General features: G+C 32.8%; 1 protein-coding gene across 2 annotated transcripts in view; it reads right to left on the bottom strand.

Moving 5' to 3' along the window:
- Positions 1 to 1,575: 1,575 nt before the first annotated feature.
- Positions 1,576 to 16,627, bottom strand: part of LOC117104804 (SUMO-activating enzyme subunit 2-like) — a 20,004-nt gene continuing 4,952 nt past the window's right edge. For both annotated transcript variants that reach the window (XM_033245652.1, XM_033245653.1), the window contains exons 6-18: positions 13,578 to 13,678; positions 12,427 to 12,548; positions 11,889 to 12,084; positions 11,474 to 11,573; positions 10,316 to 10,458; positions 9,236 to 9,329; positions 8,737 to 8,849; positions 8,176 to 8,277; positions 7,558 to 7,611; positions 7,071 to 7,167; positions 6,393 to 6,498; positions 5,690 to 5,850; positions 1,576 to 4,681 (exon numbers count right to left, since the gene is read on the bottom strand). In XM_033245652.1, coding sequence (XP_033101543.1) covers positions 4,515 to 4,681; positions 5,690 to 5,850; positions 6,393 to 6,498; positions 7,071 to 7,167; positions 7,558 to 7,611; positions 8,176 to 8,277; positions 8,737 to 8,849; positions 9,236 to 9,329; positions 10,316 to 10,458; positions 11,474 to 11,573; positions 11,889 to 12,084; positions 12,427 to 12,548; positions 13,578 to 13,678 — 1,556 coding nt within the window. In that variant the 3' untranslated portion in view covers positions 1,576 to 4,514. The remainder of the gene's footprint in view (positions 4,682 to 5,689; positions 5,851 to 6,392; positions 6,499 to 7,070; positions 7,168 to 7,557; positions 7,612 to 8,175; positions 8,278 to 8,736; positions 8,850 to 9,235; positions 9,330 to 10,315; positions 10,459 to 11,473; positions 11,574 to 11,888; positions 12,085 to 12,426; positions 12,549 to 13,577; positions 13,679 to 16,627) is intronic.

The raw sequence follows: 16,627 nt of genomic DNA, 5'->3' as shown, positions 1-16,627 counted from the left end.
AGATAAGATAAATGCATCTTCTGAAAGTGCCTAAAATTCTCAAATTCTTTGCGCGCATTTCTTGTTACGGTAGGCCAATTTCCTCTATAAATTGCACATTTTAGGGAGTTTTCATTAATTCCGACGAAATTAGAATTAAAAACACAAAAATATTTTCCGCGCATTTTTTAGGGCTTTTTTAGTTTTATCCTTTTAAGTTATTTAAACACATAATAGTCCAAAACTCAAGATTTGAGATAGATCATTTTCACCTAAAAGAAGAGCCTCAATATGTATAGATGGTGAAAGAATATGTTTGTAATAAATAAAACCATGATGAAAATGCTTATATTTATTATTATTATGTTGTAATGATGTTGTTTGTACTGTTCTTTAATTTTATTAAAGAGGGCCCCTGAATATCAGTTATCCTACTGGGCTAAACTAGAAGGGTTTCCCTCTTTAAAGATGGTTGAAATAAAAAATAAAATTAATAAATACCCACTCTGACCCAAGACCCCTGTTACGCGCCTGGTGTTAGCGCCAATGTGTGCCCTTGTGCGGACAGGGGATGTGACCCGCTCTGAAGCTGGAAACCTTGTTTTTGCAAAATAAATTGATGCAATTTACTATTATAGGCCTAATCAATAAATTTCTCATCAACCGATATAACCTTGGAATTGACATAATATAACTGATGTCGTACACACTCTTCAGTGTGAAATGTGGCTCTCTTTGCAAGCACATCTAACATCTTAGGAAAGAAGAGCTTAGATTGGTACCAGATAAAGTAATTTTGTTATCAACATTAGTAGCCCTACATTATGCTAATTTTCATCTTTGTAAGTGCATAAGACAGTGCAAATTATTTCTGTGACAGTCTTTTGAAGTGTGTAAAGCTCCATTTTATCCCATACATAGTCAAAATATTGGGGGGGGGGATGATACAATGGACCATCCCCCCCTTGTCAAATATTGGGGGGATATATCCCCCCATCCCCCGGGATATACGCCTATGATCAAGTGATGAAACAATTTTGGTGGTCATGTGGAAGTCTAAATAAGGAATAAAGTTGAAGAGCGTATTTTCTGTAGAACTTAATGCGTTGGCAACAAGGCTCGAGTACATAAAAGGACTCTTGGTTCATAGTTTCTATTGAAGATTACTTTATAATATGTTATGAACTGTTCTTAATTGTATGCCATAATAATAAAAAAGAAAAATAAATACAGTACATAGGTAGGTAATGACAGTAATGCATTGATAATGAATTGGGGCGAGCGCCCTAGTATGATCATTTACTTTACTGGCCGCCAGACCACTTTATCAGTACAGTATGCCTAATTAAATAAGTTTACTTTGTATATTTAAACTATTGGTTTTTATTTGAAAATAGAAACAATATTGAACAAGCGATTTATTCATTGATTTATTGGTATAACTAGGTAGTAAATGGCGACAAATCCTTGTATTAAAAAATGGATACAAAAGTGGCATGGACGCAAAGAAACTTCGTCACCATTTCATTTTTCAGTTGTACAGTAATGACATATTTGGTTTTAACGAACATATATAAAAACATAACAGTAGTACCATTTTTTTCTTATTTATCAAGACAAATATTGTGTCTAATTTTATTAAAAAAGCATTCACAATATAATGAAAATTGACAAGTACAATACAAAATGTAACAAGTTATCAATGAAAAAAATATACCATTGACAAATAAACTCGGAATACACCTTCGCCCTGGCAAGAAGCCAACCCCCAAACGACTACCACTGACAAATACACCCCTAACAAAATGCCTAAAACATTAAATGCCAAACAAAACAACCTTCATTAGTTTTTGTATTACTTAGATATCGCCAATTACAGTATTATGTTTAATTTTTCAAAAATGTTTGTCCAATCATTTAGCTTATAATAATAAAAATAATAATAATAATAATCATCATTTTATTCATTAGTATTAACAGCACCCACAGTGATAGCACTTCATTAAGTCAATTTCAAACTCATGGTTTTTATGAAGTCTGAGATGAATTATCAGGACAATTTCCCAATACACCAGGAAAATTCATCTGGGTGGAAGAGGACTTTCGGCAAAAGTCCTCCTCAAACACCCAGATGAGTTTTCCTGCTAAAAACACCCAGACAGGCTGACTTCCGGGCAAAGCCCTGTTGGGAACCCAGAGAGTAACACACACACACACACCCCCCCCCCCTTCCCAGCTCCTAAAGCCTAGACAAATCTGGGTAATTATGGGCCATTTAAAGTTGCTCTGAGCCTTTTTGGCAAAATTTATGGCCTAAATTGAGGATTTTTCCACCTTATTATGCTCAAATCGTGACAGATATCTTGGCTTGTCTCATAGAAAACTTAAGCCACACCCCTCCCTGCTGCACCACCACTGCTACCGAAATTTTTCAGTGGCGCATGTGCATTGCCCCAAATGCTAACAAACATCACCTTCATTCATTTACTAAACGTGTTCTCATAACTTCACCAATATATACTATTCCCTTTGTAAGATTTTATATAATACATAATGTAGTCAGAGCTTCTTAAGGAAGCTGCGAATGTGATTTTATACTTGAGTGATGGGAAAAAAATGAACTTAGATGGGATCAAGTGAGGTAGAAAAAATATAAGTGGCTTACCAGCAAGCACCCTCGACATGGACATCAAAATGTTTTATTGTATATTACTTCACTTTAAGTCACTTTCAGAACCTCTACTCAAGGTACAGGCTACTTAGTATCCGCCTGTCTTGAGTTGGTGCTACCTAATCAGATCTACGGTCAGACCAGAGATGTATAAAAATAAGAGGAGAGAGCTCAAAACATCTAACCTAAGTGGTTACTTACAGTATCAATCTCATGTCAAATTCACTTAAGAACGAATATTCAATACTCCCCTATTATTAAAAAGATATGTTATCAGTACACAAAAATACAGTGAAAACATACAGGATGGTTCAAGAGGCATTCTTAAATATCATTCATACGTAAAATCGGGGTTGTTTGAAATTCCTATATAATTATTTACGCTCCCGATACGCTAAATTGGGCTAAGCCTGGGCTGGAATTTCATTGGATTGGAGCCACAACTCTAACATGTGCTTGAAATAAATTCAAAACAACAATCGCAATACAGTAATGTAGTACATACTATACATCAGGGATGTAGCTATACAAACTTGTTAATATGTAAAACAAACTTTTTTTTCATGCAGGCTATAATGTATGATTTATCTTGTAGCTTACAAAGAAACACCACTCTACTGGCGGCCGCAACAGGGTGAATTAACCCCACAGCGCTTTTCACTCCACTCGCCTGCTGTGTGTCATGTAAAAAATACCCCGGCAGGGAAAACCAAGGGAAGAGCACTGATTATCTGAAGACAAATGGACGTAAGTTGACAAAAAATACAATGCATTTTAAAAATAACACAACATTTGGTTCTATTATCAAGGATTTCATTTCAAGAAGATTACCAGTTTCTTTATTAAGAAAATATGAAAAGATTACTCTTCATTTGAACAAAGCCGAATTGGATTTTAATTTTTTACATAATTGCAAGGCATTCGGAGTTTTTCCTAAATTTACCTACATGTATATAATATTCTTTACAAACCCTGTCCTCCCTGCACTAAATTGCCCAGGCAACCAACATGAGGGGCCTTAACAGAAGTTGCTGATGGACAGATTATATATAATTTCAAACCATATGTTTAAAGATAGAACAATATTGTTAACATTAATGTTATCTAATTGTATATTACTTTACAATCATGCAGAAAATATCCACCTGAATAATCTCAATTTTCCTGAAAAACGCAAAATAGAAACCCAGAAGTATATGAATATCCAGTATTGACTTCCTACTTCCATCTCTTTTGATGATGCTCTGGAAGCCTGTACAAAGGATGACCTTGTTGGAGTCGTCTCAAAATTTGGCGCTCTTTTAGAATATGATTGTTGCACAATAAAATACTCGTTTACTGTGCAACTTGATATTGGTGTTTTATCTTACTACTGTAATACTATGCATTAAACAAGCCCAATAGTATAGAGGGCTGCTAAGATGGCGGTGATTATGGGTTCTGTCGATCTTAAGCAAACATGCCAAGCTTGTTCAAAGACAACAACATCTTCGCTCTCCTTGCCTTATAAGGACTAATGGACAGATGGTTTTTAGATTATCATTTCGAGCTCTCTCCTATTTTCATACCTCCCTGATCATACGATAAAAGTAAAGAGGGAAATTTATTGACAATAAAAAAAAAGTGTGTGCAAGGTAAAAAAGTGTGTGCAAGGTAAAAAAATAAAACATGGAGTGTAGTTCTGAGGAATCGGATTGATAAATGCTTTATATTCATCACAACGGCAGGAAAACCATGTGCACTGAGGCGTAACTTTGAGCATTGTGCTTACTGAAGTACAGTAATCTCCATTCAGAGAGTATAAAATATTTTGTTCAAAATACAACAGGATTTGTACAAGAAACAATGCCTCAGGTGAGTGGTATTAAGGGTCAATGATTAGCGTATCATCGTCACCATTACTTGTCTGTGAGGTCACTTTTGATTTCTTAGATGCGATTACATCAATGTCATCGGAGTGCTTCCTCTTCTTGGAAACACTAGGCTGCGCCTCTTGGTCAACATCAATCACCATAATGTCATCCTCATCATCTGAAAGAAAAAATTCAAAACATTGTTCCATTACTTTATTTAACACAAATAGTAAGCTATGTAAAAGTATGAAGTTGGCCAGTGAAATGAAAATTAGGATTATTAATATTCATGAGACTTGGTTAGATTAACCAATGAAAGCAATCTTTTAACACTATATTTATAGAGGATGACCCTTCCAGCTTAGGTGATATTCAGGGGCCATCTCAAATAATGAAAATAAAATAATAATAAGATGCTTCATAAACCAAGTCTCATTTCAAGGCGTAGGTAGTGGAAATATTTTTTAGTTGAGAGAAAAAAAATCAGGTGCTGTCACAGTACTTGAAACCAGGACGTTGGGATTGGAAGGCAACCATCTTAACCACCATGCTAAATTTCCTTCCGTCTGAGAGGTGTAGTACTGCACATATTAGCTTGCACGGTTATATCTGTCTATGACAACCATAGGCTTAGCCAGCGAGCCGTCCAGCCGTCTTTTGGACGGCTTACAATTATTTAGGACGGCCACTTTTACTGTGACAGCTTGGAGGGCTTGGCCTAAACAGTTCGGCCTAGCCTAATTGGGCCTGGTCTACCATTAGCAAATTCTTTATATTCTTCAAATCTATCGAATGTTACATTAAACTAAAGCTAAATCATATTGATAAAAACATTTATTGATTGAATGTACATTGTTTTCGTACCAATATTCAGTGGGGATTCCCAAAGATGGGCGTGGCCCGCCCATCGGCTCAGTGCCAAGCACACTGGCTTCCTTTTTGGACGGCCTATTCCGTTTTTCTGGTTGAACCCCTGATAACAACCCAAAAAAATTAAGCACGAAACACTAGCCTACATCTGTATAACTACTTTGTTGTATTTCTAAATTGATTTGCAGTAAAAGGGTCTGTTTAGTATCTCATTTCACCACCACAGACATTGAAAATGGGAGAGGCATAAAAAGAGAACCCCTACACTGCATGCTGTTAATTCTATATATTTGTGACTAATAGAAAATCTGCTTACCCACTATCATGCTTGGCTCAGGATGTGAAGTTTTATTACCACTGGACTGAGAGCTTCCTTCTCCTTTCTCATCTACACTACTGCTAACACTTTCTTTCTCACTGATGGGCCTAGGTTTTTCACCTACGACCTTAAAGTCTACTTCCTCCTCAAAGGAGTCACTGGAAGAATAAAAACACAGAGTAGTTTATAAATATTATATATACTGTATAGCAATATTATATATACTGTATAGCAACACAAAAAGAAATATCAAGTCTATGTAAAATAAATTACAAGAATATTCTTGTAAATAAATATTAAGTAAAAAAGATTTTATTCAGGCAAAACTTTCTTAATATATTGTTTAGCAAGCTGTGGACAGATTTTGAGGAGAGGGTGGAAAATATAAAGATATTGGTTCATTGAATTGGATGTATTTGGTGCAAATGCCAAAAAAAACTCACAAAAGTCTGAAGAAGACTTACTTCCAGTGGGTTTTTTTTGGAGGTGAATGGATAGTAAACTGGGAGACAATCCCCTACTTTTTTTTCTGAAAAGTGTACTGCATTCTTTAACAGGAACATGGGCCATATTGCACATAGGACCAACGGCTGAAACGTCTCCTCCAAAAGATGGTGCACTTTATCAGCCCAGGAGAAGGAAGCTTAATATTATGATTTTATTTAATTTACTTACAAAAATGAATATAAATGGTACTAACCATTGTTCAATATTTATAACAAGTGTGTAGTTCTGTAGGAAATCATCTGCCTTTAGTCTGCTGGAGTGCTTAATGGAAAAATCACTCAAAAACTTATCATTGTTGTCTGCAAAATAAGAAAAAAAAAATAATAAATTATATATATCCACAATTTCTTTCTGTGTATTGCTTGTAATATTAATAATGATACCATTTTCATTATTTTTCTTTGAAGGAAGCGAGGTCTCTCATTATTGTCATAATGGTCATCACCCATTATTCACCATAATCCACAATATTCTTCAACTTCACTCTCATCAGACTCTCCACCTTATTAACCATCTTCATCGATCTTTCTTATCGTTATCACTATTGTCATTGGCGGCTCTGCGGCCTTCATCATCTTTCTTGTCGTCATAACTGTCATTTGCACCATACACCATCATTACCTTCATCATTATCATTGATGTGACAATTACTTGTAATTGGAAATTATTCTCCTACTGGTAACTGAAGCAACTTAATTAAAACACTGAGACACACGACAACAATTGTTTTCAGAACAATTTACGTGGTATAACTCAAACATCTATAATTAAAATACCTTCTAATTTTTTAAATCTGTTTAGGTTATAAAACTTCTTTAAGCATTTTCATGTATTGGCAGAAGAAAACAAGCATAGAGTTCAATGACCTTACCCTCTGTCTCTCCCTCTTCACTGGATATCAAGATGGTTCCCTTTCCATCTTCAACTTCAACATCTGGAGCCACCATTCCAAGGTAAGACTTCAGAACCTAGCAAAAAAAAAAACATGATTATGTTGATCACTTATAAATGTAAATTATAGCAATAATTATTATGACATCAATTATGATGATGTTTATATTTTTACAGCAGCTTCTTTCATGAAAATTTGACATTGGAAAAACCACTGAAACAACAATCATGAAATATTGCAAACAAAAAACATTGAATCCAAGAATCATGCCAATATAAAAAAAAAAAACATTTTAAAACAATTAAGCAACAATCGTACTTGTTATAATGTTACAAACTAAGTTATAAACTTGTATGCTATAAATATTTTTCTAATTTTGTTAAGATGTATCCTCTTGCATTTTATGTTTTTATTACACCCCACTTTCCACCTAATTTATAAATGACAACTAATAATTGTACAATACCTTTTCTTCAAACATCTTAATTGTAAATGTTGCACAGTTTAGTTGAACTGTGACCTGTAATTATAAACAGAAAAATAATCATTTTTAAACCAGTATCTGTTCACATAGATTTCCACTACCACATTACTACCATCAACACCGGCTTCTACAACCATTACTATCAATTTCCACAACTACTACCAACCATCACTATTAACACCACAACAATCAACCATCACCCTCACCATCACAACTATCAACCACCACCATCACTACCAACCATCACCACCATAACTACTACCAACCATAACCACCGCCACCATTACTACAACTATCAACCATAACTATCACAACTTCTAACCATAACCACCACCATCACTACTATCAACAACCATCACCACCACAACTATATTACCAACCATCACCACATCAACCACAGATACAAACCACCACCACCAGCCTCACGAATACCATCAACACCATCACTATAACTATCAGCCATAACCATTACTACTACCAACCATCACCACCAGAGCAGAAACCTCACTGAGCACCATTGCTCTGTTTACACCAGCACTCCGACAACCCCAATTATGAAAACATAGGCACATATCTCCCAGAAGCAGGCTACTGACTTACCTCAGGTTTAGAGGAGCAAACATAGCACTTTGGATTTGGTTTCTCAATATTACATGGCACTAGGAACTTCTTCCTGGCATTGGGTATCTTATTTAAGTACACCTGTAAAAACACAATTACTTTAAGTAACAAAAACTCTTAGAAAAGAATACTAACACATCTTTCCACTATAGATATACGTTTATTATAACCAAATTAACAAATATATAAAAAAGTGAAGCAAGCAACACCTAACAGGTGCATATTTTTTCCCCTTTCCCTGAATACAAAATAATACATGCGGGGGATAATGCGTGAGATAGGCGATTCAAGTATTTCCATTTATGTTTGAGAGGTACGGCAAGTTTTAAAGATTTTATTGAATTCTGTAAGCTTGACCTTTCCCCTTTGACCTTTTCATTCAAAAATTTAATCACTTTTTCCTTAGAGCTATATTTAACAGTTCACAAAATTTTAGGATGATTAGTTCATTCATTAGTTATTGCGCAATCCTAATCCTGCTTATAGACAGACAGGCAGACAATTGGTGAATGCATAACCTTGTCGGTGGCGGTCACCTACCGTTTTACATTTGTCTAAATGCCCTGAGAGTATCTTGAGTGCTTCCATTACCATAATACCAGCAATGACGGCATTCGTTGTAGCAATCGCAGGTATAATATTACCAGCCATTGCTGAAACAAATAAATTATAAATCATTATCATACATATAATGGAAGCCATCATTATTATTATTAAAAATATGATATCGTACACACTAAAATAAAATAAAGTTTTTAAGGCTCTGTGTACATTATCAAGTTTAATGTAGCAAGTACTTGCGATTTGCATATTCATGGTTGTGATGACATCATCATGTCTATATATGGACAAATTTAAGAACTTTTCACTTGAAAATTGTCTCATAACAACATGCTAAACTATTTAAATACTGAGACTAAGTTGATGTAGAATAAATAATATAATTATACAATTTAAATTTACATTTTGTAAGTTTTAACATTATTTCTTTTCATACATTATTAAACATTATTTTTTTTCATACATGATTAAAACTTACATTTGATTTTGAACCGACTCTTCCTAGCTATTCCAAAAATCTGACATCGGATGTTAGCAGCAGCCGTTACAAAATCCATGGCAGCGGGATTATCCTGGGGAATAAACATACACATTATGGAATAATTCACACACATTATTCTTGGACATTAACAAAACATATTCAGTGTAATTCAGGTTCATGCAACTAAATATAAAATAAATAATACAAAAGAGATATAAAAATCTAAAACTTCAATAACTTGCAAGCCTTGTAGCAAGCCCGGCTCTTGAATAAGTGTCTCTCTTGAATAAACATTGCACCGAAACCCCCAAACTTTTATAAGCACTAAGGGAAATTTGTATAGAAACATAACAGCGTGCCATTTGCAGGATACAACTTTAGAATTGAAGGGGAGGCACTCAACAATTTCAACCATAAAAAATAGAGCTCTAATACAGAAAATAACATCCTGCCTGCCATTTGCAGGGGCAGATTGCTATAAGCGGTCTTTAGACGGTCTTAACGGTTAGCCGGCTATAATCGTGACATCACAACTGGTCTATGATTATAGACCATTGCTATACCGCGGTCTAACCAGTTAGCCGTCTTAAATTTTAAAGCCCACTCGGAGGAGGCTTAAAACGGTCTTAAATAATTTTCATCATGGCGTTCTGCTGATTAATTCAACAATGCAATGGCAAGACCTTGGCCTAGATCGTCAAAGTCTGAGAACTGAACGACGAATATTCCGCACGCTTCTCAGTGTCTGTAAAAATAGGTCTACATTTATTTACATTCATTTTGATACATTTGCGTGCGTCGAGCACGCATGACGTCGCTCCCAATCTTAAGTTACTAGGGAGTGCTTGTTTGCGTTTCAATACTCAAAGCAGTCTTAGGGAAGACCTTTATAGCAATGGTCTTGGCCGTCTAAATGACAAAGCCGGCTTTATTCAAGGAGTTAAGACTACCAGTTAAGACTGTTTTATAGCAATCCGCCACAGGATATGAACTTATAACCTGGATTTAGAGGACAGGCACTCAACCGTATCAACCATATAAAATAAAGCTGATTTATATTAATGCCCTTTGACATACCTTATCCCACGTCAGCTCTCCTTGATCTTTGTACTGCTGCTTGAGGTTGGCAAGACTGTCTGTAAATTTATCCACACATTCCCTTACATCCCACACTCGTTGGTCCTTAATGGCACCATTGGAGTTAGTTGTGCTACTAGGTTCTGAAACATACAAATTATACGTATGAATATTATATATTTTAAGGCATGAATATTCAACTTTACTATAGTTTATGTCAACCATGGAATAGAGAATTAACATACAGACTATATCTGTGGGTCAAGGGTTACGGATAAAATTTACACATATAAATCAAATACTGTACTCTAAATGAAAAGGTATTATCTTGTCAGTCAGAAATTAAGTTTGTTACCATATTTAGTTTTTGAATTTCAAGGTTTCTTTAAAATGTGTTTATTTTAAGGAAGTGTTTACATTTTAAACTATATTCTATCAATATTGTCCTATCCCCAATAAACCACTCCTGTGCCTAAACACACACGAACCATTCCCCCACCAAAACAAAATTTTAAATTGGGCTTTCATTTGTATTATTAATATCCTCAAATTTCAACCACTTATCTGTCATCTTAATTTAAATTACTTTCCTAATAAAGTTAAGAAAGAAATCAACAGGAACTTGGAACTTCCTCCATGTAATACCAGGGCTTATTTTTAGTAGAGCAAATATGAAACAAATTTATCAAAAAGAAATCAAATGTCAGAATGTCTGCTTCTAATCTTGTATAAATGCTTCACACATTGTCAGCACATATTGATTTACTCTCTTACATGTACACATGTTTGTATTTATTTCCATTGATATTATTAATTTACTTCCAAACACATTAGCAGAAATACGTTTATGGTGAAGTAAAAAAATTAATTGAAAACATTTATTTCTGTTTGGTACGGGTGTTACCATATATGTGTCTGTTGATGGAATGTCGTTCTAACATACAAATAGACAAAAAGCTGATTTTATACATTCATATTTTTTTTTGCTGAATTTAGTTTGCTCTTTGCCAAAATATGTTTATGGTGAAGTAAGAAATTCAATCATTTATTTTTTTTAAAGGTCATGTGTTTGTTGATAAAATGTTGTTCTAATATATGGTGGAAAAAACCTTCTAAATTCTTTTAGTGAATTGTGTATGATCATATTTTGACACACACCTTCTGGGGGCAATTGGTCCCAGTTCAATGGTGTTGGTGGCTTCCTCTTCTTCCAAAGTTTGTCCATAGATAGTAAATACTTTATATCATCATGAAAAAGCTATTAATGGAAAAAACACATTATTATTATTAAACTCGTTCATATGTACATTTTATCTTATTTGGAGAGATCAAGGATCTACTGCCAATTAGGTCAATCACTATTCTTAGAAGGGACAGAAACTTTATGGAAATATAGAAATCACATTAATTCCTGATTGTTTACATCATTTTGATTTTCTTGGGTCAAAATGGGACCTCTTAATTTCTTACTTTCGAGAGACTTCTACTGTATCATGAAAAAGCTCGAGTACAAATGAAACCAATAGAAGAAACACAAGAACAAGATTTTCCAGGCCTGATAAAAGTATCGTACCTTTCGGAAAAGTTTTTCAGAGTTGTAATCCGTTGATTCTGCCCATGCTCTTGTAGACACCCTGGCAATGCCACCGACTGAATTACTATCATTGGACTTTCCCTCCAGTGCAGCCTTCCCAGCATCCCCTGCTGCTTCCGGGTCAGCGGTATCTGGGGAGACATCTTGGTCTGGATCTTCTTCCCCAAATAACTGGCTGCAAGATGTCAATCAAGTTATTAATTACTGTTTTTTGTTTTTTTTTTTCAAATTATCACTTCTTTTAATATGCTAATGGTTATACAAACTAATGCATATGAATAAACATAATATCAGTTATTCACAAACACAAAAACAAATAGTGGAAAATTTAACAAATTACAAATTAAAGTAAGTAAACGGACATAAACCTAGATAAAAATAGAATACAAAATGTATTTCAAAATTTCCTTTTAGTATTAATTTCATTTTCACATAAAAAAAATAATATTCAAAGTTTCATTATCATAAGTTATTCATAGATTTGTAATGGTTCTTGTGAAAGTAAATTTCAACATACTTAAACAGATGTTTGGCCCACACTATGCAGTGAACAGGTTCGGAAGGCGTGTTCCTGATGGTGCAACCTGGGAAGGTCTTCTGGACAGGCTTAGGATGACATTCATAGCACTCTGTTACTGTCTAGGGAATGACAACATCACTATCACATTCTAAATAAAACCTTTAATGTTTTTTTTTATGCTGTAAACTGAAGTACTAGTCCCATCATTAATTACAAAATATCAACATTATTTCTGTAAAATTTTTAAAAAAAAGTTTAAAAAAAAATACATTTTCACATCCAACAATTACAATACAATACAAAAATCTTTTATTCATCAAATAAAAGAAGGCAAAATACAGTGAAAATAGAAAATGACAAAAACCAACAACAAACTGGAATGACAGAAAAAAAAAGTTACAAAATCATCGCAATAAAACCTCTAATTTAAATTAATAATTAGAAGATGATAAAAAAGAACATTATTAGGAAACAATAAAATTAAATTTGAATTCTTAATAGGTTACAGGATATTTATTTATATTAAAATAATTAAAATAAGAACTAGTTTCCTCTCCATAAAAGATGCATAATTTGTTACATATTATTTGAATTAACAAGTGAGTAGGAGAAAAAGATGTGAAAACTGGAGAAAAATATACTTTGTTCTATCTGTCTCAGAGGAGGTTGACAATTACTTGATCATCTTAAATAAGCAATTTGTTGTTTTAATGTAACATTCAGGAGCTTTTCCAGAACAGTGTCTAAGATCTCTGTTCTAAACACTGTTTATACCATATACTTGAAAACTAGTATTAGCAACTAACTTAATTATATAAAATTAGTCTAATAATACAGTATCATTGGGAATATTATTTATCACAGCCTAAGCTGTAAAGACATAGGATCAAGTATCATAACCGTCACTCATTCACAAACAAAAACTGATTTAATTATTTACTGTATGAATATTTCTGGAACGTATCTTACTCTAGATTCATAACTTCCGTTTTGATCCCAAGCTAAGCCTTATGGGAAAAAAATGACACACCAAATCAAAGTTAACCAGACTATGATTAATTGAATTAATTGGAACATAGATGTATTAAACGAGATAATTAATTAAATCAAAAACAGACGTGATTTCTTTGGCGCCCAATGTAACTAACTTTTTTGATAACCGTAACCTGGCCCAAGTAACCTGCAGTTCCGCTCTCGACCAATGGCACATCAGCTGCTAAACACATCCTGTTCACATGGTTACGAGCAGCTGTAAAAACAATTATAATTTTATTATCATTCACTCAAATGATTTTTACCTTTTAATAAAATTTTATAAAAAAAAAAAAAAATTTTAATTGTGAACAGCATTCAAAGAAACACCGCACCAAACAAATATTTCTCTAAGCACCGTTCTTTAATAACTGCTGCAGTGCTAATTAGAGATTTATTCTATTTTGAAATAACGTTGTGGCACACATGATTTTATTTCGGTAAAGCAGTGAATTCTTCTTCCTGCAGTATTGGAAGACCCAAAGCAGAGGGAGGTAGTTCCAATCATCCAATAATGTGGGTATTTCTTTTACTAGTACAGAATACCTCATTAATACTAAACAGCAAACCATATGTCTGCATTAGCCATTGTGATCTGTGAGTGTAAAATTACGCAGTTTGCATACAGTTTACATGATTTTGGGTAATTTTTTTTTACCACATAAGCGTAAATATGGCATGCGCAGGGAAGTACTGTCGTAGAAACCACCACACTTCTATCTGGGTAGAATTGACCAATGAAATGTTATTACTTAAATAATATTTATGAGGTATAATACAAAAAAAGGCTTTACTGTTGCAACAAAACACTGTATTCTTGTGTGTAAGCTGGGACCCTTCGGTGTAAATATGTTAATCACTTCCCCAAAGTCAAAAATTTAAAATAAATTATAACTCAATTTTAAAAAAGCAATGTAATACAGTTGTAGAAATGTAAATTAAACAAAGAATTTTACAATGTGGAATAAAAAGAAATGAATATGAACTTGAAGTAATAGAAATGTGACAAAGGCTACCACCTATAGTTATTCACTGCTAGAAATAATATTAGTTGCCAGGATATTCTGTTGTGTTTGTCCCATTGGGATGTAGAGTAAATGTCAAATTACATTATTTTAAAATGTTATCAGGAAGTCATATTAAAATCAGTTATTAGTGACCATGAAATAACATTTGTAATTCTGTGAAAAAAAAAACACTACAAAACTCACAGAAATTTATCATCATACATTTACATTAATGTATTTATGAACACTTAGTAAAGCCTTTATACATATACTGTCTCTTATACACATCTAGATGTGTATAAGAGACAGTTACAATACAATACAAAAATCTTTTATTCATCAAATAAAAGAAGGCAAAATACAGTGAAAATAGAAAATGACAAAAACCAACAATAAACTGGAATGACAAAAAAAAATATATAACTTTTATCGATTTAATAATAATATATTTAATATATTTAAAATGCTGCAGCAAATTAATTAAATACGCGAAATCCTACGGTAACATTTAATATATTTTTAAAATTTCAGCCATGAGCTCACTGGATCCGGCCCAGCTTCCTGAATACAAATTAACAAAATCTCTTTGATAATCACAAATAATATAAATAAAAACATTTTAATAAACAATATCCAAAATTTTTTAATACAGTAGTACGTAAAAAATAATAATATATTAAGAAATCTTTTGAAAAATTCCAATATACAGACACTTTTGAAAGAAAACTTGCCGAAATTGCCACTTTGAAATGCACTCCACATTAATTTTGAATACAATTTATTTGATTCTTTGATGAGTCACACAAGTGACAGTATTTTAAGTTGTGATTTTAATGCTATCAGTTGAGAACATCTTGATATCAGTAACAAGCATCTGTTCTCATTTCCTTTCCCCTGTTCTCTTCCTCCCTCCCAGCCAATGGTCAGCAAAAGATACAATAACAAAGAACTAAAACAACATGTTAATTAAACAATCATCAAACAAAACAGAATTTGGTTAGAAGAAACCACCTTTTTTCGGGCGACACAAAAAGTATAATATGACATACTAATACAATTTACATTAAATAGACGTTGATTATCAAAAAGAAGTTGAAAATATTTGTAAAATTTAAACCTTAAATATTCACATTTTATCTATTAATAAAAATGTATTTGTTTCATAAATTTATGAAATATTTAATGATAACAGTTTGTTATTTTTTGATGTAAACAGTTTCAAACCTAATTCTTATTAAATTACATTATTTCAATATCAGATACAAAATTCCTTGTGAAATGAATTATTACCTAAATTATTAAATTTTAAGATAAAATAATAATAATGTTCTAATCACAAAATGTCATTTAATCAATTAAAAAAAAACACTATAATTTGGGAACCCTTCTTTAAATCACTACAGTATTAAAAATTTGAAGGAAACTGCAACACACTGTTATCATTAGGAGTCATCAAATTATTTAATTTCAATTAATTTAATTGGATGTGAAATTACCATTCAAGCATTAAAATCAAATACAAATTAGATTACTAAATTGCCATCATCATTTGCTTGCTTTTATTAAATCTACATGCTTGGAATTTAAACTTTAAATTAAAGTACTTGGGCAACAAGTTCGATGACTAGTTTATTAAACAACTTCCTAAAATGTATTCCCAGGCCAACATAAACTTAAAGTGTATATCATGCCAACTCTGAAACATTATTAACTAAACCCATAAAGATATGGAAAATAACTTGCTGTACATTTGTTTTTTGGTTTATTTTCTTCTCTGTTGTTGTTAAGTGCCTCAAGGTTGTGACAACTTGAGGCACTATATAAATCCAAAATTATTATTATTATTTATTTCTTTTTGTTGTTTCCTTTCTTTAGGTTGGGTTATTTGTAAAATAACTTATGAACTAGAAATTGCAAATTGCAAGTGAAGTGCTGCGAAGTACAACTGCATATAAATGTTCTTCGAACAAAATTATTCATGCGAGTCAAGTGAAAATAATGAATAATAAAAATATTACAAATAATATGAGACACAACCCATTGTCTATATTAGAACACTTCTCATTGGGTTAAACAAAGTCGTAATTTTTCATTTTTGTCAAAAAGTGTCTATAGTGGTGAATTATGGTTTAGGTTTTTTTTAATAAAGTTTAAAAAAT

The sequence above is a fragment of the Anneissia japonica genome, unplaced genomic scaffold (assembly GCF_011630105.1).
Source record: "Anneissia japonica isolate Jap-2015-1 unplaced genomic scaffold, ASM1163010v1 scaffold2834_len698180_cov181, whole genome shotgun sequence".
NCBI classification, from domain to species: domain Eukaryota; kingdom Metazoa; phylum Echinodermata; class Crinoidea; order Comatulida; family Comatulidae; genus Anneissia; species Anneissia japonica.
This window is presented reverse-complemented; position numbering and strand designations above follow the sequence as displayed.